Source organism: Phocoena sinus, chromosome 9, assembly GCF_008692025.1.
Source record: "Phocoena sinus isolate mPhoSin1 chromosome 9, mPhoSin1.pri, whole genome shotgun sequence".
Taxonomy (NCBI): domain Eukaryota; kingdom Metazoa; phylum Chordata; class Mammalia; order Artiodactyla; family Phocoenidae; genus Phocoena; species Phocoena sinus.
Genome location: NC_045771.1, coordinates 31,758,415 through 31,784,810, shown reverse-complemented (window position 1 = coordinate 31,784,810; position 26,396 = coordinate 31,758,415). Strand labels below are relative to the sequence as shown.

The window sequence follows — 26,396 nt, the reverse complement described above, 5'->3', positions numbered from 1 at the left end:
GCGTTGCTAGGCAACTGGGAAAAGCCGCCCACACAGGTTCTGATCTTTGGCCCACTTCCGGTCTCTAGCTGGCTTTGACTCCAGCACTGCGGGGAGGACCTACCTGGCCAGAGGGGCCTGCGAGCCAGAGGGCCAAGGTGGAGAGGCAGGTGGGGCAGTTAGGACCTCCAGGGACATCCTGGTCCAACTGAAGGACTGCTTCCTGTGCCGCCATGAAGAAGCTTTTCACATTATGGAGAAGGAAGGATGAGCCCCACAGTTCTTGCTCACACCTGCCCATAGGCGGGCCAGCCAGTATCGGTCCTCCAGCCCAGCCAGGCTACAACCTTAGAGATAAGGATTTAAAGAAACTTCACAAAGCTGCCTCGGTTGGGGATTTAGAGAAGGTGAAGGAGTATCTTCGGCTCAAGAAACATGATGTGAACATGCGGGACAGAGAACACAGGTGACCAGAGTGATGAAGGGCAGCATGGAGGGGAAGCTGGGGCCACTGGGTCCTCTAACCAGAAACAGGACTTGTCTGGACTACCCCACTGGTTGTCACTCTGAGTTTCCCATAGTGGAGAGGTCTGGGAACCACGGGCAGAGGGTCATACCCCCAACTTTCAGCTTCTTAGTTTTAGAAATGTTCACCAGGATATCTGAGGGCGTTTGTGTCCTTCCCAATTCCCTCCACTCCTCCCACTGCCTTAATCTCCACTGGGCACTTCACCCTTTCCCCATGCTATGGTTTTTCTTCTTTGGTATATACCGTCCCCAGCCACTAAGATTTTCTGTATTCCTAATTAACTAATAGGAAAAGAGTAGAGGCGACTTCCCAGAACAGTGATCATTAAGATTTTAAGACTTTGAAAGAGCAAAATAATTAACTTTTTAATGTGGATCTCCTATGAAAAATTTTTTTCAGTTGTAGAGTATCTTCAAAAAGCTCATCAACAACCACTTACTGCAAAAACAAAATTAATTTTATATGTTAAGATATGAAGAAGTTATGTATTTGGCATTAATAACAGAAAATATGTACTATATGTGCCTACCTTAAAATCTTGTGGGGAGTTTTCAGGTCATAGGGTATATAAAGCGTCATCTTTCATTGTAATAGGGCAACTGGAAACTATGATTAGTGGATCTGTGTCAACTTGCTCATAGTTTTACCTTCTCTTTTAATAGAATCAGAGTTATCTATTCAATAATTTATCTGACTTTTATCCTACACCACTCCTCTGAATTTCTTTACAAGGTCATCAACAAGGTCAACATGACTTTATTCAGTGGTCAATTCTCAGTCGTACCTGGCAGGCATCTCAGCCAAGTCTCTTACTTTCCTAGCAGTAGTATTTGAAATATCGTCTTGTCTTTCAGAACACTTAGTTCACTTGGCATTTCTTCTACTTCTGTGGACAGTTCTTTTCAGACTCCTTTGCTGGTTTCTCTTCATCTTCCTGATTGGTAAATATTTGAGGGCTCAGACCTCGAAATAATTCTCTCTCTGTCTCTCTCTTAATCCTCACTTGCCTGATGAAGAGAGATCGTCTGTAACTGTATTCCAATGCCTTCCAACTTTTAATCTCCAGCTAGACCTCTCCCCTGAACTCTAGACTCATATATATACAAATGCCTACACTATCACTTGTATATCTAACAGGCTGTGGTGTGCTGGTAAATGTTATATAACAGGCTCTTGAGTGGGGGTGGGGAGAAGGGAAGAGAATCCCTTATTTCCACCTACCAATGTGATGTCAAGCGGCTCAAATAATTCCTGAAAATTTAACAATGGGCTTGTGAGAGCCGCTAGCTCCACCCCATCACTGCTTAGGAATCTCCAACATCCGCATGCTGTGCTCCTGTTATTCCTCCTCAGATCTGCTCTTCTCTTTCTATAAATGCCAAATCCTTTCTTTCAGTTGTTTAGGCCAGAACCCCTAGAGTCATTCTTGACTACTCTCATTCTTTCACATCCTTCATCTCATTCAACAGTAAATCTTTTTGGTTCTACCTTCAAAACATGTTTAAAATCCAGCCATTTCTTGCCACCTTCCAAGGTACCACTGTAGTCAAAGCCACCATCATATCTTAATGAGAATTACTGCAGTGGCCTCCCAGGTAGTTTTCTGTCTTTTAACCTTTCCAATTTATTCTCCACACATTAGCCAGAATGATCCTCTAAAATGTATGTCAAGTGATGTCCTTCCTTGTCTTAACAACATCCACTGGATTTCCATCTCGTTAGGGGTAAAAGCCAAAGTCCTTCCAAAGGCTCATACAACCCTACACAACCTTCACCCCCCTCCCTGTTATCTCTCTGATCTTAACTCCTACAACTCTCCCTTTCATTCATCTCCAGTTAACTCTGGCCTTTTTAGTGTCCACAGAAATGCCAGACATGCAGTTAGGGCCTTTGGACTTGCTGGGTCCTTTGCCTGGAGTGCTTCCCCACCCAGATATCCACATGGCTTGGTCTCACTTCCTTCAGGTGTTTGTCATCTTATCAGTGAGAGCTTCCCTGGTTACTCTTCCAACAATTGCACCCCCTCTCCATGCTGACATTTTCTGTTCCTCTTCCTTGCCTGATTTTTCTCTTTAGCACTTAATACTGTCTGTTGTACCTTGTATTTTAAGTTTTTTCGTTGACCTCTTCCACTAGCCATGTATGATCCATAAGGTCAGGTATTTTTGTTTTATTTGCTGCTGTATCTTCATCACCTAGAACCTTGCCTAGCCATAGTAAGTGCTGAATTAATATTTTTTGACGAATGAATACATATATATACATACATAGAAAAATATAATTTAAAGATATTACTCAGCAATAAAATGGTATCTCTTATTAATAAAAGAAATGAAATTACTGATACATGCAACAACATGGATGAATCTTGAAAGTGTCCTGCTAAGTCAAAGAAACCAGATACAAAAGACTATATATCAAGTGACTCCTTTTATATGAAATTCTAGAAAGGCAAAATTATAGCCAAAGAAAGCAAATTAGTAGTTACCAGGTGTTTCATATGGGGACTGGAGGAAGGGGGATTGATTGTAAAGGGATATGAGGAAACTTTTTAGAGTGATAGAAATGTTCTTTATTATGTTTATGGTGGCAGTTGAAGGCCATAGTGGCCCAGTAGGAATAACACTGTTTTTGGAATAAAAATCTGAATTTGAGGCCTTCCCTGCATTGTATGACCTTGACCCTGAATCTCCTCATCTTGTCAAATCAGAACTATTACTAGATAGATGTTTTTTAAACCAAGATCTGCAAAGCCCCATTGAAGACTATTTCTTATTAAACCAGAGGAGCTCCCTGTTAATGTGGTTTGCTTATTTAGCTAATATTTATGTTTTTATTTTGAGTTCTGTGCCTAATGAGTTTGAAAGTGAATTGAAGATGTCTAATATCTCTCCTAGGTATAAAATTAAATTACTTTTATGGTTTTTATTTTAAAAGTCCCTCAGATCGGTAGGTTGCCTTGTAGGTGAAGGCTCAATTCCAAATGAACACTTTCAGTCATACTACTCAAAGGACCTACTCTTCTAGGTCCTTGTTAAACATTTCTTGTATTTTCTCCATTCTGTTCCCAAGATTTTGGATCATCTTTACTACTATTATTATGAATTCTTTTTCAGGTAGACTGCCTATTTCCTCTTCATTTGTTTGGTCTGGTGGGTTTTTACCTTGCTCCTTCATCTGCTGCGTATTTCTCTGTCTTCTCATTTTGCTTATCTTACTGTGTTTGGGGTCCCTTTTTCACAGGCTGCAGGTTCGTAGTTTCCGTTGGTTTTGGTTTCTGTCCCCAGTGGGTAAGGTTGGTTCAGTGGGTTGTGTAGGCCTCCTGGTGGAGGGGACTGGTGCCTGTGTTCTGGTGGATGAGGCTGGATCTTGCCTTTCTGGTGGGCAGGACAGCATCCGGTGGTGTGTTTTGGAGTGTCTGTGAACTTATTATGATTTGGGGCAGCCTCTCTGCTAATGGGTGGGGTTGTGTTCCTGTCTTGCTGGTTGTTTGGCACAGGGTGTCCAGCACTGTAGCCTGTTTGTTGTTGAGTCGGGCTGGGTCTTAGTGTTGAGATGGAGATCTCTGGGAGAGCTTTTGCCATTTGATGTTACGTGCGGCCAGGTCTCTGGTGGACTAATGTCCTGAACTCAGGTCTCCCACTTAGAGGCTCAGGCCTGATACCCGGCTGGAGCACCAAGATACTGTCAGCCACACAGCTCAGAAGAAAAGGGAGAAAAAAATAAAGAAAAAAAGGAAAAAAATAAAGTAAAATAAAATAACAAAAATAAATTTTTAAAAATAAAAAAATAAGTAATAAAAGAAAAGAAAGAAAGAAGAGAGCAACAAAACCAAAAAAACAAATCCACCAATGATAAGTGCTAAATAGTATACTAAAAAAACAAACAAAAATGGACAGACAGAACCTTAGGACAAATGGCAAAACAAAGTTATACAGAGAAAATCACACAGAGAAGCATACACATACACACTCACAGAAAGAGAAAGAGGAAAAAAAAATATATATATATATATAAAAACAGGAGGAGAGCAACCAAATCAATAAACAAATCTACCAATGATAATAAGCTCTAAATACTAAGATAAACATGAAACCAGAAACAAATTAGATGCAGATTGCAAACCCAAAGTCTACAGTTGCTCCCAAAGTCCACCACCTCAATTTTGGGATGATTAGTTGTCTATTCAAGTATTCCACAGATGCAGGGTACATCAAGTTGATTGTGGAGATTTAATCGGCTGCTCCTGAGGCTGCTGGGAGAAATTTCCCTTTCTCTTTTTGTTCGCACAGCTCCTCGGGTTCAGCTTTGGATTTGGCCCTGCCTCTGCACGTAGGTCACCTGAGGGTGTCTGTTCTCCGCCCAGACAGGACGGGGTTAAAGTAGCAGTTGATTAGGGGGCTCTGGCTCAGGCCGGGGAGAGGGAGGGGTACGGAATGTGGAGTGAGCCTGTGGCAGCAGAGGTCAGCATGATATTGCAACAGCCTGAGGCCACCGTGTGTTCTCCCTGGGAAGTTGTCCCTAGATCCCGGGACCCTGGCAATGGCAGGCTGCACAGGCTCTCGGGGGGGTGGTGTGGATAGTGACCTGTGCTTGCATACAGGCGTCTTGGTGGCTGCAGCAGCAGCCTTAGTGTCTCATGACCATCTCTGTTGTCCTCGCTGATAGCCACGGCTCATGCCTGTCTCTGGGGCTCATTTAGGCCGTGCTCTGAATCCCCTCTCCTCGTGCACCACAACCAATGGTCTCTTGCCTCTTAGGCATGTCCAGAGTTTTTCCCGGACTCCCGGCTAGCTGTGGCGCACTAACCTGCTTCGGGCTGTGTTCACGCAGCCAACCCCAGTCCTCTCCCTGGGATCTGACTGCTGAAGCCCGAGCCTCAGCTCCCAGCTCCAGCGGGTGAGCAGGCAATATTCTCAGGCTGTTGAGTGTTGGTTGTCACCAATCCTTTGCATGGGAATCTCTCTGCTTTGCCCTCTGCACCTCTGTTGCTGTGCTCTCCTCCATGGCTCTGAAGCTTCTCCCCCACCCACTCCCCATCTCCACCAGTGAAGGGGAAACTTTTCCTCCTTCACAGCTCCCTCCCACTGGTGCAGGTCCCATCCCTATTCTTTTCTCTCTGTTTTTTCTTTTGCCCTACCCAGGTACGTGGGGAGTTTCTTGCCTTTTGGGAGGTCTGAGGTCTTCTGCCAGCATTCAGTAGGTGTTCTGTAGGAGTTGTTCCACATGTAGATGTAATTTTGATGTATCTGTGGGAAGGACGGTGATCTCCCTGTCTTATTCCTTCACCATCTTGAAGGTCCCCCTGTCACATAGGGTTTAGACTTCAATTGGAAGAGTGAATTATTCAGCAGGCGTGCAGCAGCCACGCAGCAGCCACTTCTGGAACACCTCCTGGGAATTACTCAAATGCCAATTACTTTCTCTCAGAGAAAGTGAAATTGGTTTTGGTTTTTGTTTGTTTGTTTGAATGAAAAAAGGAAACTGGAGTTGGAAAGAGAATTAGATCTAAAGATTGAGTAAAAGCCACCTACGTTCCTTGAGACTAAAATTTTGAGATATATATAACAGTGGGTGAAGGGGATGGATCAAAATGTTTTTTAGGATTTGCTATGCTACTGCAAGGATTTATTTTAGGTCAGCTTAAAGACTTTCGGCCCCATATGTTCAGGTTGAAGACTGGAGAAACTTCCTATTACATAAGGAAATTTACCTTTAAGCCAAATTATGGATGTCAACAAAAAGGCTAATCAGTGCTTTTCCTGTGTCATGATTTCTGAGAAACCAAATTAGTTATCAAAAGTTTATTTGGTAAGGATGGAATCGTGACAAAACAAGGTAGATCATTTTGAGGGATATTTCATCTAGACCATGATGTCTGAGGAATCATTTTTGTTCTACAGAAAAACAAAGTATTCCTTTCCAATGACTGGGAAGTATGGGCTCCTTAAATTCATATATTCTTTACCATGAAGGATGTTAATCATGGATAACTTTTGGCTTCAGTCTATCACTTAGCTGACCATCCTCTTTCTGAGTACAGTCTTTCTTCAGCGAGAATGACATAATTGGTTAGGTTTCTGGTTTTTTGAATTATAGTTATATTCTTGCCTTCCAGAGATTATAGTCAAGTAAACTTGATTGGAGTTTTTGTATTTCCAAATTGTTCAAAATAATTTTTATATTTTTTGAGTTTACTCCCATAAATGGTAAGTTATATCATCATGTTTGGATTTTATGAGCCTTGTTCTTTGAAAGTTACCTTATTTTCAAGTCCTTGTGGGCTACATTTGCTACTCTTAGTGTCAATAACAGTTCTGTTTAGGTACCCATAAAGTACTTCTGAGGACCTAAAATGAAGTGGGAAAATGGCATCTAAAATCTTTTGTTTGGGACCTGGGCTACCTGTATATAGACTTTGTATTATCTTAAAATAAGGATATAAAGACATCACCTTCACAAATAAATAAAAGTTTGTTGAGGGTTAGTTAGTCCAGGCTAAAAGCTACAAAGTTTAAATGGAGCTCATTAGTATCTGTCATACCTCATGACTATATGCTTGGTTTCTGGGAGGCTACATAGAATATGGTTCTTTGAGAAGTAGAAATTATTTTAATAACTGAAAATTAGGTTGGGATCTACAACTTAAAGAGTACTTAGGCTTTCATCTTTGTGTTCACTTCTTAGATGGAGATGACAACTTTAATAGCTGAGCAAAGAGAAACACACACTTATGTGCGGTATGCCATGCAATAGGCAAACATAGGCAATGTCTTTTCCTCCTGTTATCTGGCACATGTATCTTAGGTTTTAGAGATCATTTCTAGACATAATTGGATGTCTAATTTTATCATTCTCCAAGGCTCATACTCCATTTTGGTGTTTGAAAAAAACCTATTGTTTAATGCATAGTTAAATTTTCTTTGAAGTGAAACCAGTTAAATATTTGATCTTCAGGCATTTGCACAGCTCTTTTAATTCAATAAAAAGCAATTATAATTAATTAAATTTTGTGTAAATATAAATAAGTACACAAAGCAAATACCTTAATAATATATGATCTGGCATGTTCTTGGGCATAGCAGATAACTTCTCAAAGTAAGACTTATCTATAACTTTGTGTTTCATTATATTGATACAGAACAGCTTTGCACCTGGCCTGTGCTAATGGATATTCAAATATTGTATCTCTCTTAATTGAGAAACAGTGCAAAGTAAACGTCTGGGATGGTGAAAACAGATCTCCATTGACTAAGGTGTGCTGATTTTTCCTTTTCAACTGAATTACATTTGAGTTCTTCTCCTAGTTAACCTTTGTTATATTTCATATTTTAAAACATAGTATTAAACATTAGTTTAATATATCAGATCCTAAATAGTAAATTGGTTACCCGTCTATTCTTTTTGTACTGACAGGCAGTACAGTGTGACAAGGAGAGTTGTGTTACTATTCTTCTAGAACATGGCGCAGACCCAAACCTGGTGGATTTATATGGCAATACTGCTCTTCATTATGCTGCTTGTCATCAAAGTGACTCATTAGTTGCAAAATTGCTTGAACACAAAGCTAATCTTGAAGCTCAAAATAAGGTAGTCTTCTATTAAAAACAATACATTATATTTTAGAAAGCAGTAAAAGAAGGTATTCATTGCAGATAATTTGTATCTGTTGAGACACATGTTATATAAAACATGAATTTTACAAAATGAAATTAGGGAGAAGGAGAAGGAGAATGAGATTATCAAATACTGATAAGGTTTTCCTTTTTAAAAAAACCTTTCTCCATTTCATTTCAGATTATAATCTTGACCTCCAAAGCAACATGAGTTTTAACAATTATAACTGTTCAAAGAAGTACATCACATGAGAAATACTTGATTTCCTTATAAATGAACATTGATTAAAAATCATGAAGACTATGTCCTTTTATATTTTATTTGTATACTCGTGAATAATTAGAGTAAAATTAGAAAATCACTTGTTATACTAAAAGTAATCCAAGTCACCTATTAAGACTTTATGGATAACTGATAAATATATGTTTTTAAGCTTCCTAACACTTTAGTTCACTGATACTTTATCTGCATGACAGGCCAAAATAAGTGCCAGCCTTGGAAGTTTAAATGAAACCCTAGGAAACTCAGCTGTAACAACATTACAAAATGTGAATTGATGGTTTGCAATACTTACGTTAAATTCTAGGTGCTCAGTGATTAAATACTCCTGAGTGCTCTTGCCCACAATTTGAATTAAGCCTAAAGCAGAAACTTCAATTTTATTTTTTGACTGGCCAACTATATTTTATTTTAGTATTATTTTTATAATTTTATTTTGATTTTTTGACAGGCATATATATATTCTTTTTTAGATTCTATTCAATTATAGGTTATTACAGAGGTTTCTTATAAGCATACTTATTTTTTAAATTGAACTTAAATTAAAAGGCATGGAATGTTGGTATAATATTTTAAATAATCATTTTGAAATAATTTTTCCAGGATGGGTATACTCCACTTTTACTTGCCATTACTGAAAATAATGCAGAAATGGTAGAATTTCTTCTGAAGAGTGGGGCAGATGTGAATGCTTCAGATAAGAATCAAAGGTATAATTAATGTTAAATAAGAGCATATAACTATAGCTATCTAACAGGAATATATACACATGCACACATATGTTAAATTCTAGGTGCTCATTCCTTAAATACTCCAGGCTGCTCTTGACCTCAGTGTGAAGTAAGCCTATATATATATATATGTATATATGAGACATATTTTTGAAACTGAAAAGATTTGGCCATATGACTTTGGACAAATTACCTAGATTCCCAGGATCTATTTCTCTATCTGCAAAATCAAACAGTTGGGCCAGATTGGTATGTAATTATTGCTATTATTTTTTTTTAACATTAGAATCTTACACAGAAACTCAATCTCTAAATCGCAGATGCTGTAGTTAAATGGGGATAGGGTACCCAGAGTCCCAGACACTCCCCTCCATAGAATTTTTGAGACATCTCCTGGAAAACACTAGTGTTCCCAGGAGCAGGGGTTGAAAACCACTGAGCTAGCTGCTTCCTAGAGACTCTTATCTTTAGACTTCATGATATGATCTGTGATTACCACACCTTTTTGAGTAGATCTGCCTCACATTTTACATTTTTGCCCCAACTCTTTTCCTGATCATACATTTAAACAATAAATTTAGAAGACTCATTTTTTAAAAAGTACAAGACATGGTTAAGATTCATAAATGGACACATTTATATCTCTTGCTCCAGAACAGCCCTTATGATTGCTCTCAGTGATGAACCAACAAGTTTAGTCAGTCTTCTTCTTCAGCAAGAGGTGAACCTATCTTGTCAAGATATTTATGGATTCACAGCTGAGGAATATGCTTCTTTCAATGGTTTTACTATGTAAGTGATACTGCATATCTTTTAACAATTGTGTGGAATTTGAGCATAAGGAAAGAAACATGAACCCCAAAGTACAAAGCACACAATAGGGGTAAACACATGAAGAACTCTGGACCCATGGATCCAGGAATGCTTGATTTTCGCTGTCAATATAAGAACAGCAATATAGGACCTAATCAATATAAGAACTGCAGGTAGGCTGAGTCTACAGATTAATAAATTCCCAGTGGCATGGGAATTTGAAGTATGCCAGAACAGGGATTCCAGCAACTAGTGACATACCATTAATAAAACATATGGGCAATAGAGGAGACTGGCAGTGATAGCTGGGTAGAAAGACCCTGAGTGCACCTCCTCTCATGGGTATACCCAAATTACAACTATTTACAAAACAATCATTGATGAAAAAGACTGGAATTTACCAGAAAAGATCTTCTACAACTAAAGATGTAAAGAAGGAACCACAACTAGATGGGTAGGAGGGGCAGAATCATGATATAGTCAAGTCCCATACCCCAAGGTGGGTGCCCAACAAGTGGGAGAATAATTACAATTGCAGAGGTTCTCCCAAGGGAATGAGGGGTCCAAGCCGAACATTGGGCTTCCTAGCCTGGTGGTCCTGCACCAGGAAGACAAGCCACCAGAGCATCTGGTTTTAAAGGACAGCAGGGCTTATTTTTAGGAGTCCCAGAGGGCTGGGGGGAATAGAGACTTCTCTCTTAAAGGATGCGCACAAAGTCTCACACTCTCCAGGACCCAGGGCAGAAGCAGTAATTTGAAAGGAGCCTGGGTCAGACCAGCTGCTGTTCTTGGAGAGTCTCCAGGAGAGGCAGGAGGCAACTAGAGTTCACCCTGGGGACACAGACACTGGGGGCAGCCATTTTGGGAGCTTGTTCTATCACATGGACACTGGTGCTGGCAAGCACCATTCTGGAATCATTCCTCTAGCTTATTGGCCTCAGGATGCAGTGCTGCCCTGGCCCAACAGTCTGTAGGCAACAGTGCTGGATGCCTCAGGTCAAGCAATTAATTAACTGGGCAGGAACACAGCCCAACCCATAGCAGACAGGCTACTTTAAGACCTCCTGAGCCCACAGCTGCCCCTCGACAGGGCCCTGCTCACCAGAAGGCCCAGAACCCAGGCCCACACTCCAGTGCATAGGCACTAGACCTGGGACCCCCAGGGCCCTCCAGCCAGAGACCCTAGGACCCAGCTCCACCCACTAGTGGGTAGACACCAGCCACAAGACAACTGCAGCCCTGTAGCCTGTGGACCTGGCCCACCACTAGCAGGCCAGACCCTGCCCAGGGACCTGGTCCCACACACCAGCAAGCATGTTCTAGCCTTGGGACCAACCTCACCCACCAGCAGGCAGACAACAGCCACAAGACAACCACAGCACTGCAACCTACAAATCCAGCCCCTCCACCAGCAGGCCAAATCCTGCCCTGTGACCAGCTGGGCCCTGGTCCCACCTACTACTAGGCCAACACAAGCTTGAAGACACCCTGGACCCTGTAGCCAACTGTGTCAGGAAGTGGCCCCACCCACCAGGAATTTGACACCAGCTCTGGGACTCCTGGGACCTGCAACCAGTCCCCAGGATCCAGCTCTGCCCCGCAGTAGGCTTGCACTAGCCCCAAGACCTGGTTTCATCCACCAGTGGGCAGGCAATAGCACCAGGGTCTTCTGGACCCTGACTTTGCCCACTAGGGAGCCAGCACTAGCTACAGGGCCCCCCAGGGTTCTATAGTCAGCCACCTCATAACCTGGCCCTGCCAACCAGAGGGGCAGGGCCTGGCAACGAACCAGACCAGGGGCCAACCAAGCCTACAAGACTGCCCATAGAAATCAGCCTGCCACAATAGAAGGACTCATACAGCCCACATAAGGGGCACCCCTAGAGCATATAGCTATGGTGACAAGAGGAGAGTGCACTGCTGGGATGCACAGGCCTACGAAAAGGCCACTTATCCAAGGAAATGTAACCAACCTACCAGATACAGAAAAATAAAAAGTGAATTAGGCAAAATGAGGTAAAAGGGAACATGTTCCAAATGAACGAATAAGATAAAATCTCAGAATAACTAAGTGAAGTAGCTAGGGAATCTACCCGAGAAAGAGTTCAGGGTAGTGATTGTAACAATGATCAAAGAACTCAGGAGAAGATGGATGCACAGACTGAGAATTTAGAAGTTTTTAACAAGGTGTTAGAAAATATAGAACAGCCAAACAGTCGAAGAATACAATGACTGAAACGAACAATCAAGTAGAAGGTATCAACAGTAGACTAAATGATACAGAGGAATGGATCAGTGAGCTGGAAGACAGAGTAGTAGAAATCACTGATGCTGAACAGAAAAAAGAATGAAAAGAGTTTAAGAGATCTCTGAGACAACATCAACCACACTAATATTCACATTATAGGGGTCCCAGAAGGAGAAGAGAGAAAGGGGCTGAGAATATATCTGAAGACCTAAGAGCCGAAAACTTCCCTAACGTGGAAAAGGAAACAGCTTCCAAGTCCTGGAAGGGCAGAGAGTCCCATATGGATTAACCCAAAGAGGAACACACCAAGGCACACTGTAATCAACATGGCAAAAACTAAAGATAAAGAGAGAATATTAAAAGCAGCAAGGGAAAAACAACAAGTTACATACAAGGGAACTCCCATAAGGCTATCAGCTGACTTTTCAGCAGAAACTCTGCAGGCCAGAAGGGAGTGGCACAATATACTTAAAGTGATGAAAGGGAAAAACAAGGCCTTCATTCAGATTTGATGGAGAGAACAAAAGTTTTACAAAGAAGCAAAAGGTAAAAGAGTTCAGTACCACCAAACCAGTTTTGCAAGAATTGTTAAAGGAACTTGTCTAAACAAAAAAGAAAAGGCCACAACTAGAAACATGAAAATTATAAAAGGAAACAACAAATCAGTAAAGGCAAACATACCTTTTTTTGTTTGAAAGGTAGGAAATCATCCACGCACAAAGGTAGTAAGAAGGTTAAAAGACAAAAGTAGTAATATCATCTATATCCACAATAAGCAGTTAAGAGATACACAAAACAATTAAATATAAAACATGATATCAAAAATAGTAATTGTGAAGGGAGTAGAATAAAAATGTAGGGTTGTTAAAATGCATTTGAAATGTAGAGATCAGCTAATGGAAATCAAAAGAAAGCTGCATAGCAATACTGATACCACACAAAAGGGACTTTAAAACAAAGACTGTTACAAGAGTCAGAAAAGGACATTACATAAAAATCAAGGGATCAATCCAAAAAGAAGATGTAATAATAGTAAATATATGTGCATACAACATAGGAGAACCTAAATACATAAAGCAAATATTAACAGACATAAAGGAAGAAATAGACCGTAACACAATAATAGTAGGGTACTTTAACACCCCACTTATATCAATGGACAGATCATATTCAGACAGAAAATCAATAAGGAAACACTAGCCTTAAATGACACATTAGACCAGATCAACTTAATAGATATCTAAAGAACATTCCATCCAAAAGCAGCAGAATACACGTTCTTTTCAAGTGCACATGCAACATTCTTCAGGATAGATCATATGCTAGGCCAAAGCAAGCCTCAGTAAATTTAAGAAAATTGAAATCATATCAAGAATCTTTTCTTACCATAATGCTATGAGACTAGAAATCAACTACAAGAAAAAAACTGCAAAAAACACAAACACATGGAGGCTAAACAGTATGCTACTAAACAACCAATGGCACTGAAGAAATCAAAGAGGAAATCAAAAAATACTTGGAGACAAATGAAAATGAAAAAAACCACAGCGAGATATCACCTGGATGAAGAAAAAGTGGTATATATATATATATATATATATATATATATATATATATATATACACAATGGAATACTACTCAGTCATAAAAATGAATGAAAATTTGCCATTTGCAATACATGGATGGATTTGGAGAGTATTATGCTTAGTGAAATAAGTCAGAGAGAGACAAATACTATATGATATCACTTATTTGTGGAATTTATAAACAAACTAGTGAACATAACAAGAAAGAAACAGACTCACAGACATAGAGAAAAAACTAGTGGTTACCAGTGGGGAGGGGAAAGGGGGCAGAGGCAAGATACGGGTAGGGGATTAAGAGGTGCAAACTACAGTGTATAAAATAAATAAGCTACAAGGATATATTGTATAGAACAGGGAATATAGCCAATATTTTACAAAAACTATAAATGGAGTATAACCTTTAAAAATTGTGAATCACTATGTTGTACACCTGTAACTTATATAACATTGTACATCAACTACACCTCAATAAAGAAAATAAATGTATGGACAATAGAGTTGGGCAAAAGATGATTAATCCACACAAGCCCCTTTCATTGTTTTTACATATTAGTAATGTAAATATTTTGTTTGTTTTGAATATTATTGTTAATTTGTTATTAGCTAACTATAGTTTAAGTTTTCAGAATTCTTAAGTATATTCTCATTATACCCAAAAGATAAAACTTTTCATGATGAACATGAATTTCTGATTTTCATAGTCAATGAGAAATAAGATGCAATGAACAGAAATTATTTTATAGCTAATGAATTTAAACAATATATAGAATATGTTCTTTATAATTTTAAGGGCAATTTTAAATTATGCATAGATATTTTTTCTAGTTTATTGTTTTCTTATTCTTCTTCCATCTACTTTATTTACATTTTAACAATACCTTTTAATCATTAATTTCATATGAAAATCACGGGGAGAGAGAACGAGAAGGGGAGAGGGAAAGTAAAATAATTTTCATATATACATTCAGATGTTTATTTTAAACGTCTTAATTTAATTGAACTTTAGAAAATAAGGAATCATAATCTATTAAATATGTCAACCATAATTGAATACAGTATTTCCATCTTTGCAATATTGGACATGTGTACTTTGTTTTACCTTGGTATAAGCAAACCATATGTTTAAAAATTTAAATAAAATAAAGAGATAAATTACTGGTGAATATCTGTAGTATAAAAAGGATTATTTGCTTTATAACAGGGGTTCCTAACTGTTCATTCATCTCTTAAAAACTCTGGATATATGAAACTAGGAGACACATATATCTGTACAATAATATATTTATTGGTCTGAAAACAGTACTTATTTATCTAAATAACTTGTTTACATCTATATGTCTTATGAAGCTATTATTGGGTAGGTAGATCAGTAGGAAATTTCACAATCTTCTTTCATCTCCCCTAAGTGGTTTTTAGAACATTCTTTTTGTAGTTTGCTCCATCACTAATTTAAGAATAAATGAGTATGGAATTTTCATCATCTCAATATTACTTTAATATCGCCAATGTTGAAAATTCTAAGAGCATTATATTACTTTTCTTTTTTCCAAAGAGGTAAAAGGGAAGAGAGGTAATTTCCTAATGACTAAGCAATTACATTTAGGATGTGAAAACTATCAGCATATAATAAAAATTGCAAATGACTTTAAGCTGCAATCTAATGCCCCCATCCTCTTTTTTGTTTTTGCCCTTCTTTTGTAATGGTAACTAAGCTTTCTGTAATTGTGACTTTTGTTGGTTAAGTAGCTATTGCCTATCTACCATAGTGAGTACACAGCCTCTATTTTTAGTATCATTTGTTAGATCTCTTTCCTGGTACATAAGGTCTACTGCTTTATTCAGAGTGGAAACATAGAATAAATATGTTTCTCATATACATAGTTTTTAAAAAATAAGTGAAACTGTCTCAAATGAGGGAATTATATTTAGACATTTATTTTACAGTTAGCTTTACCCCATACATTGCCTCATTCCTTTCACTGAAATTCTGAAATCATATGTCTATTAATGAGTGGCTAGAATGGGCTCTTTTCAGGCATGGAGAAAAGGTTTATTCTTTACTGGATATGGTTCAGTCTTAGACTGAGTTAAATGTCTTCACTTTGTCAATTTACTGTTAAGCCCAAGTGTTATGAGCTGAACTGTGTTCCCCCCAAATTCATGTTAAAGTCCTTTCTCACAGTGCCACAGATTTTGGATAAATCCATTTGGAGAAAGGGCCTTTAAAGAGTTGTTAAGTTAAAAATGACTGTGCATTAGGGTGGTCCCTCATCCAATTTGACTGGTGTCCTTATAAGAAGAGGAGATTAGAGGGACAATTTATGTGAAGAGGCAGCAAGAGGACAGTCATCTACTAGCCAAGGAGAGAGGCCTGGAACACACAGATCCTTCCTGTGGCCCTCATAGGAAACCAGCCCTACTGGCACACTTGATCTTGGACTTCCTGCCTCCAGAACTGCAAGTAAATAAATTTCTGTTGTTTAAGCCACTCAGTCTGTGGTATTTTGTTATGGGAGCCCTAGCAATCTAATACACCAAGTATAACTTAAGCCACTTTTTCTACCTTGCCAGTGGCTTATCTGTGGTTACAGGAAAAAAAGAAGTGCCAGAAAATGGGAGTATGTGAAATAAAAATGGCGTCTATTGATGGAGTTGGCTTGAGAGGAGGCTTGAGGTCAGCTGTGTGTGATATGCTTGGAAAGGCATTAGCTAATGTCTACAGTTTTGACTTGATAATTAGGTATCATGAATTGACCTGAATATTTATGAATGCTGGAATTCATATATATTTTCTCTTTGTGGATAGATATCACCAATTAATTGCTAATTATGAAAAGAAGAATGTTAAACAGATATCTAACTCTACAAATACAACTTTGGACTCTATATCTGATACAGAAGAACTGGAGGAAGGTAAGAAGATACAAAATGAACAAATAGTTTTCCTTGTTGATTTTTATTTGTTTGGTTTTTAAGAAGGGACACAGCTTTTGCCAATAATAGCTAGATTTGAAATTTTCTCCTATTTTTAATGGTAAATATTTTTAAGCATCGTTCTTAGGAATATTGGTGATTAAAATATTCTGACACTGTTGAATGAAAATGTAATGTAAAAATATACTGAATGATTAAGACATTTTTATTCAGTCTCTTGAATAGTTATAAAAAACACTTTTTTGCATGTATATAGAGATTTTCAAGATATACAACTATTAGTATATTTTTTATTTTATTCTCAAAATACTTCACATAAGTATATTTGAAAATAGTTAATATAATATATACCTAATCATTACATAAAACTTAAAATTAAGTAACAGTATTTGGGAAGATTTGAAAACACCATGCATTAAAATAATTTTTGGTGCTTATTTTAAAAAATACATACAGTTATTTAGGTCTGTAAAACACAGCTTTTGTGTATGTGTGTGAATATGTCTTATGCTGGCATTTAAAAAATGTTGGATGAACTAAAATGTCATACATTTATTCTCTATATTCACTAGCAACCACACTTCCACCCTATCCTTCACCTATAGTGCAAAAAAGAAAAAAAAAGAGAGAGAGCCTGATGAGAATAGGAGATCATTTAAATGCCACAGCCGTTCAAACACTCTCTATCCCCCCAAATGTATAATTATGATACTTAGAACAATGCTTGGCCCTATTGATTCTAGGTGAGTAAATTTAAGAGAGAATTTCCCTAATTTCCATTTTACAAACTTAATCTTATAATCTTTCATGAAATTTTGGCTTTTTGGACTCTTGATCTACATCTTCATATCTCCCTCTCCTACAACTTCTCATCTGTCTCTTTTTTAATGTCCACACAGCTATACGAAGTAAAGAATTTCCGTGATTTTATACTTCATTTCTTTAGGGAAATAAAGCAGTAGAACCTATAGAAACACCTCTCCTACATTTTTGTGTATCTCCTGAGGGCAAACAAAACCACCCTGAATCCTTTTACCCTGACAGTATATGTTTCTAGTTTCTAGTGAATTTTTAAATTTCACTATAATGTATCAAAGCATAATAGAAATATTAGGTCAAGAAAATTATCAGAAGACACTGCAAAAGATGGCAAACTTAAAAAGTTATATTTCTGTCAGATTCAAAGGGGTAACTTATTTTAAAATGACTATAAAATGCAGAAGTATCAATGCTAAATTATAATTGTGTTGTAGCTGAGACATAGAATTTAAGAAATATACTTAGGAGTGAAAATATTTGAACATAAATGAAGACATTAAAAGTATCACTTATTTTCCAGACGTGTAACCTCATTTCTACAAATCCTTTGCTGCTGCTTGGATCAGGAAAGTCTATTTTGAAAGAGCAGTTAAGTGAACTATCACAGAATTTTTGCTGACTACTCAATGAAGAAAAGTTTGGTAAATAGAGAGCCATTTTCACCTTAGAAGATGTGAAGAAATTTCAAAAGACAAATATCTATATTGTGACCCATCAGTTGAAAAAAAGAAATTTGTGTTAAGCATATGGGCAGAGAAAAACTTTTTAGTCAAAATATTAAATGAGATATTAGTGAAAGTAAACTTTGCAACATACTGTCTTAAGCAGGCATTAGAACATTCAAATAAAGTAAAAATATTAACATTTCAGCTACAAAATAGAGGAAAAAATAGAAATAATCCTGTGTAAATGGAAATTCTGTTTCATTTACAAGGACCATCATTGATAAAGCCTTTTTTGATTTTTTAGAAATACTATATTAATACGTATCCAGGGTATTATAGAAAAGAAAAAAAAATGCATCACCCATAGTCTCATCACTCAAACAAAACATTTGTCAAATTTTGGGCATGTTTTTGTAGTCTTTTAAAATTTGCTTAGCTTTTTTTTATCTCAGAGGAAATTTATAATTTTGCATTTTTCTTTTTAAAGACACAGTATATAGTTCACAGTTTTCACTGTGCTGCTTGCCATTCCTTAAACACATGCAGCATGGTCTGGCTTCAGGACTATTGCCTGGAAGACTCTTCTTTAGTTGTCTCCTGGGACACCTTCCTCGCCTCACATGGGACCTCAGCGCAGCCTTCTGTGGCTGCCCTGCCGTTCATCTCTTACAGTGCTTTATTTTCTGTCCCTTTCCTGCTTGCCTTTTGGATTGAAAAATCCATGAGAGCTTGAATTTCTTGTTCATAGTTAAATCCCCATCACTTATAAATGCCTGGAGTAAAGTATTCAATTTGCTGAATACATAAGAACTCAAGCGTGTCAGGCACTATTCCAAGCATTTCACGTATCTTAACTCATGTAGTCTTCACGGTCTTGTTGAGGTAAGTACTATTTGTATCCTCATTTTATGATGAGGATATTGAGGTGCAACAAGGTTAAATGACTCGCTCAAAGCTCCTGAGCTAGGAAGCTGAGAGCTGGGATATGAACCCCTGCACTCTGGATTTGAACCTACCCAGTCTGACTCCAGAATTTGCTGCATTAATCAATATACCATACCATCTCTTTCATGAACAAATGAATATGTATCATCCTTATAAGCTCAATTGTTAATGGCTCAGAGGAAAGCTTTGTGCATTATTTGCAATGTATTTAAAGCATTCATTCATTTAAATATATTTGTTGAACTCCCCACTAGTGCTAGGAGGTGTGGAAGAGCCAAAGTGGAGGAAAAACCTGACAATTCCTGACAGCAACTCAACACACATTTAATTTTCAGTATGGTTTAGATCAGTGGTTCTCAACTGGTGGCAACTTTTTGTCCCCCAGAGGATATTTAGCAATGTCTGGAGAGAATTTTGGTTGTCAGCACTATGCAGGAATACTGCTAAATGGCCCATAATGCACAGGACAGTCCCCTACAAGTCCTTATCGGGCCCCAAATGGCAACAGTGCCCAGGCTGAGAACCTCTGATCTCAATTCTATATTATGTACTGGGGTACAAAGAAGAAAAAGGTATCTTACATCCTCTGCCCTCAATGATCTCACAAATGTTTAGTCTGGCCCCCACCCCAATCTTTGTCAACTTCTAAGTTAATGAGGATCAGGCCTTTACTATTGGGTTAGCCAAAAATTTCATTCGGGTTTTTCCTAAGATGGCATGGGAAAACCCGAACGAACTTTTTGGCCAACCCAATATTAGCATGGGAGACGGAGTGATAAACTATTAATACTTACAGCAGGTTAGGGTGGGTCAGAGGTGATTCAAAATAAAAGAGAAACCTTTTGGCTGGGCTTGCCTTCGTAAGTAAAGTTTCTCTGGGTGTTCCAAACAAAATGTACCCATCATAATAAAAGTTAATTCATAATAGAGACACAAGCCAGGACCCAAGAACCAGAGGATGGAGAGATCATTTATGGAACCTTGACCAAGGTTAACCTTGGTGGAGAAGAGAGGGTTTGAATCAGGTCCTGAAGGCTGGATGGAATTTTGACATGGGACATCTCAAAAAAAACCAGACAGGATAGAGAAATAACTTTGATATTTTATAATTGAATTTGTGTCCATCTGGGGAAAATGCATACTTTAAAACAGTATGTTGTAGGGCAGGTATAGTACAGCAATATTTGATTTGAGTTTAATTGCCAGCTCATTGTTTTTAATTCTCTCAAGTATTTAAAACCTTAGAATGCTATTACATTGAGAATTCCTTTTTAGTGTGTCTGGTAATGTCTAAAATAGAGCACATTTTCTCTTAAGAAGTTTAACAACAGAAAACACCTATTTAATATATATCCAACTTTAGGTGAATATTTAAATTTCCTCTAGGCAGCCATATAAATAGACTACTTTTCTCACTCATGTGGCCATCTTGGAGGAATATCGTTCTTTATGATTGAATCCTCAAACTTTACCTTTCCCCTTCTCATCCCAACCAAACTAGGGTGATGCCATAGGTTGTGAAGGTACTGGCCAAAGTATGTGTTCTGACACAGGTCTGTGCCAAAGGAAGAAAGGGCACATTTCTAATTTTTAAGTGTATTTCTAATGGGCTAGGGGTGGCCCTGTCTTAGCTCCATCACAAACTCTGCTGAATTTGTTCCCTTCGTTATCTCTCTAAAACTGTAGCCTCTGCTGGCACCAGCCATCTCCTGGGTGCTGATGCTACCCTACTGTCTTCCAGAAACCCATGGACCATGTCTTTGCCTGGGCTGTAGATCCAGCTTGTTTTAACCTCATTTCCATATAAAACAAGTCCTTCCCAGTTTTGATGGAGGGTGCCATCTTTTTGTGTTTGTCTAGTCTTCTATTGCTAAAGATTCAATTTCTATGCCCACCGATCTCACTCAGAACCCCTCTGCTCCTTAGTTTTTCAACTTTCCTTAATGTTATATTCCTGGATTAGCATCATGGAACACAAACTATAGGAACTTGGGCAAGAATCTCAACCTTTCTGAACTTGTTTCCTCATCTGAAAAACTTGTTGTGAAAGTAAATGAGAATGAAATTATTCAGCACAGTACCTGATAAAGAGATGTCACTTATAAAAATGTTAGTTTACTTTCCTTTTACTTTGGGTTGAATAAATAAAACTGTAACCAGTTTTTTCTTCTGTTGTTTCTCTCCTGGGCTTACTGTTTCAGTTCTGTGCAGACCTTAATGCAAAACTCACCATACACTATAGCTTTCACCAAATTTCACATGACACCAGGTTTTTTTTTATTATTTTCCTAGTATGACTGTAGTTTTATAGTAGATTATAGTAGATTGTAATATTGTTCAGCAGTATCCACTCTTTCTCCCTGACCCTATTCCCTTTCCCACTGACTTGGTTTACCCATGTGACTTCCAGGGGTGGGAGTGACAGGTTGCCTTTTTCTAGCAGAAGCCCATTACCCTCTTGCACTCTTACCATCCGACGTGAGAACAGCATGCTTAGATAGCAGCTACTTCTTCAGCCTGGGTCCCAGCATGAGACTCAGTGCAGATCTAAACTAAAGCCTAACTGATATCAGGAACCCAGGTAGGCCCAGCAGAGCCACAGCCAATACTCATAAGTGAGAAATAACTGTTCATTGTTTAAGCGACTGAGACTTTGGGATTGTTTATTGTCCCAGCAAAAATTGACTAATACAGAAACCATGGGAAGAGGGTCACTGCATACAGCTCCGGCATTTCATTCACTCAGTCCCCAGGACAAGTACTCTTGTCCTATTCTGGTTTCCACATCCCCCCATCCCCTAATTGTCTCATAGAAGCTCAGTCTTGCACCCCCAATTGGTCTCTTATTATGCAGGATTATTTTCCTCTTGCCAGTGAAACTTGGAAGAGACTTGTCACTTTCACAGTGTGTATCCCACTGGCAATGTGCTCATTCAAATACCTTGTCAAGAAATCAGGCCTTTCTCCACAATTATTTTACCAGCTACAAGGAAACAAATTTTCATTATGTGTAACACAAGATGGATGCTTTTATCCTGCAGTCTTTTCTGAGATGTAAGTGAATCTTACTCAGGTTTAGGTAGTTACCTTCTTGCTTTAAAATAAATACCTGGTATTTCTTCTTTACGGAGTTGCATTAGTTTCTAATTGGTGCTGTAACAAACTACCACAAGCACAGTGGCTTAAAACACCACAAGTTTTTTATCTTACAGTTCTAGAGGTCAGAAGTCCAAAATGGGTCTCACAAAGCTAAAATCAAGGTATCAGCAGAATGTGTTGCTTTCTGGAGGATCTAGGGGAGCATCTGTTTCCTTGCCTTTTCTAGCTTCAAGATGCTGCCCACACTGCTTGGCTCCTGACTCCCAGATATCGAATTACTCTGATCTCTGCTTCTGCCTCACATCTCTTTCTCTGGCTCTACTGCCTCCCTTATTCACATATAAGGATTCTTGTATTTGCTTTGGGTCCACCTAGAAAATTCAAGATAATCTTCCATCTCAAGACCCTTAACATAATCATATCTTTTTTTCCCTGTGTAATAATAGATATCTTGTGGAGAAGTACTTTTTGATGGTAGCCATCCTAACAGGTGTAAAGTGATATTTCATTTTGATTTGCATTTCCCTGCTGCTTAGTGATATCAAGCCTCTTTTCATGTATCTGATGGCCATTTGTATGTCTTCTTTGAAAAACTTTCTATTCAGTCCCTCTGCCCATTTTTTAATCAAGTTGTTAGCTTTTTTGTTCTTGAGTTGTATAAGTTCTTTGTCTATTAATCCCTTATCAGACATACGATTTGTAAATATATTGTCCCATTCCATATATTGCCTTTTCATTTTGTTGATTGTTTCTTTTGCTGTGGAGAAGCCCTTTAATTTGATGTAGTTCTACTTGTTTATTGATTTACATAAACATCTGAAATATCAAGGCTATTGACCTATTATTCGTCATGTTATTGCATGTGATAGAGTATGCAGAGATGACTTTATTTTGGTTCAATAGATCTTAAGTCAGTGATTCCTTACAGTAACCGACTCTATCCATAATAATATATTCATCCTTCACTGAACTGTTATGCTATTTGAATATTTCCTCTTTTTATGATCATTAATGTTTCCCTTCTAGACAAAGTTTTTGCTCCTAAGTGATTATAGTGTTTTAAAATCTAGACCATTTTACTCACAGGACTGCTTATGGTACATTTTCATTTTATTTATTCCTACTTCAATTATTAATACTTGTGGACCTATTGCTTAGTCTCCATAACTGAGAAAACATTTTCCTCTGCATAGCCATTCTTCTATTTTATTTTTGTTTTGTTTTCTGATTCATAAATAATTATAAGGGAATAGGAATTTGGAAGGATTTTCTTCCTGGATAAGATTTAAGGTGGTTTTTAAGATATTTTATTTAGTTACTTGCTTCATTTGTAAGAAAGAAAAAGACCTGCCTTTTCTTTTTAAGAAGATCTATAATTCTATAATTTTGTTTTTGTTGTGTTTCCTAAGTAATTGTTTGCCATCTAGTGGACAACCTAAGTTACTGCTCAGTTTTTATAAAAATAGGGTTCTATGTAAGATATCTAGAGGTCGAAATTGATCAGAGATATTCTGGGGCACTGTACCTGTTCCATTAGTGTGTACCAGTTCAGATATGTAGGATTAAAATGCCTAATCTTTTTTTTGTTTTGTCCTTGTAGGCTGATATTAGACATACTTATCTTTATCATAGATAAAGCAAATTGTTCAGGAACTGAGAATGAAAAACTAATTTATATAAAAGTAAGCAATAATTCTTTAAAAGAACCAGTACTACTTGGGGAGAGGAGGTGATCCTGTAGATACGATAGGTGGGGAGATCAAGGGGTCTAATGAGAGATGGAGAAGTGAAGGGGAAAGGGGAAAAGGATACATAGAGAGAAAGGATGGGTGGGAATCATTACAGAGATGGGTGAATACCTGAATAGGTAGAAAGGAGAAATAGCTAAGAAAGAACAGAAGGATCTGTGACAAAGAGGCAACTAGACAAAGTTGAAATGGAAAGGGCATAAAAAATGTGTCCAAGAGGAAAAAAAAATTGGATTAAAAATGACCTGAGAGAATAGAAATGGTGCTTTATTTTGCAATGTGTGTCAGCTACCTAGAAGCACCACCTCTGATTCTGTCTACAAGATTCTAAGAAAGTGTCCCATAGATCTTACTTCCTGGTTTTTATGATCAATGTACAGACCTAGATTATACATGCACGTGTGTTGACTGATTTTTTCCTTTTGCCTTTTTCATATTTAGAGTTCTCATAACGCAGGGAAACAGTAAGGGTGTTGTGCTTCTTTTACTAGGAACTATTATTTCATTTGGGATTTTGTTGAAGTATTCAACCAGCAGTGAACTATTACAAGTAGAACGTAGGACTCCTGATTGCTTTGAGCAATTAAGCAACTGAGGGCGCTGGGGAATAACGTTAATCAAGGTACACTTTAGAAGACTATTATTCACAAAAAGAAGTCAGGTGTTTCATTCAACAAATACTTAATTGAGTTCCCATTATATGTCAGGCCTGTACTAGACATGGGAGTATAAGACAAAAAAAATCTTACAGTCCAATAAGAGTTTTTAGTTAACTGGAGAGGTTACAGACTGAAAACTCTTATCCTTCTTCTTTAAGAAATTATGTTTTGTATGAGTCTGCATGCCTTGTGTGATAGGCAGAATTATAAGATGACCCTCAGTTATCTATGCCTTGAGTGTGGATGGAACCTGTGAATATAATGACATACTGTTCTTGTGATTATACTACCTTAAAGGACAAAAGGGAGATTATCCTGTTTGGGCCTGATCCAATCACACAAGTCCATTAAGTCTAGATCTAGAGGTCAGACACAGAAGAAGTCAGAGATGTAAGTATGAGAGAGATTTGAAAAGAGGGAAATTCTGCTGGCTTTGAAGATGAAGGGGCCATGTGGTAAGAACATGAGAATGGACTCTAAGAGCTGAGGGCATCCCCTAACAAAGAGCCAGCAAGAAAAAAAGAGATCTTAGTCTTGTAGACAAACCACTGAATTCTTCCAGCCCATATATGAGCTTGGAAGAGACCCCTAAGCATGAGGTAAGAATGCAGCTTATGGATATCTTGATTTGAAACCCAGAGTAGAGAGGATATAAAAGTGTACTAATACAAGGTTCTTATATTACATATGAAATGTTGAAATATTATTGAAAGATAGACTGTGATAATGTGTGTGTGTGTGTGTGTGTGTGTATTAAATACAAGAGCAACCACAAAATTAAAAAAAATAGATATACCCCAAAAGTAAATAGTGGAGATGAAATAAAACCATTTAAAAGATATATTCAGTTATTCCAAAATAAGGTAGGAAGAGATAAAAAGGCCAAAAAAGTGGGGATAATTAGAAAAACAAGTAACATAGGGCAGATTTAAATTTAAACATACCAATAATTTGTTAAATGTAAGTGATCTAAACACCTCAATTAAAAGGCAGAGAGGGCTTCCCTAGTGGCGCAATGGTTGAGAGTCCGCCTGCCGATGCAGGGGGACACGGGTTCGTGCCCCGGTCCAGAAAGATCCCACATGCTGCGGAGCGGCTAGGCCCGTGAGCCATGGCAGCTGAGCCTGTGAGTCCGGAGCTTGTGCTCCACAATGGGAGAGGCCACAACAGTGAGAGGCCGGCATACCGCAAAAAAAAAAAAAAAAAAAAAAGGCAGAGAATGTCAATATCAACAAAAAGCAAGACCCAATTCTATGCTCTCTACAAAACACCCACTTTAAAAACAGGACAAAAGAAGGATTAAAAATAAAAACAAGAAAAAAAAACATAAAACAAGAAAATAATATGCCATGTAAATGAATCAAAAGAAAACTAGAGCAGCCTTGTTTATGTTAGATGAGGTAGATTCAGAACAAGAAATACTATCAGGGATAAAGAAAGACTTTGCATAATAAAGGGTTTATTTAATGAAGAAGACTTCCAACCCTAAATGTGTATGTATATAGTAACAGAGATTCAAAATACATTAAGTAAAACGGATACAATTAAAAAGAGAGACAAATCTACAATTATAGTTCCAAACTTCAATACTCTTCTTTCAATAATTTATAGAACAAGTAGACAAAAACATCAGCAAGGATATAGAAACGCTATCACCCAATTTTATATAATTGACATTTATAGAACACTCCACCTGCAATAGTAGAATACAATTTTTTTTCAAGTGCACATAGAACATTCACCTA

General features: G+C 37.8%; 1 protein-coding gene across 1 annotated transcript; it reads left to right on the top strand.

Moving 5' to 3' along the window:
- The first annotated feature begins 212 nt into the window (after positions 1–212).
- ANKRD7 (ankyrin repeat domain 7) lies at positions 213–21,230 on the top strand. The gene is given in 10 exon segments (XM_032642567.1): positions 213–258; positions 310–445; positions 7,650–7,764; positions 7,925–8,098; positions 9,008–9,114; positions 9,790–9,880; positions 9,882–9,927; positions 16,354–16,456; positions 16,589–16,695; positions 21,109–21,230. Coding segments are annotated over 10 exon segments (1,047 nt in total).
- Positions 21,231–26,396: the final 5,166 nt, after the last annotated feature.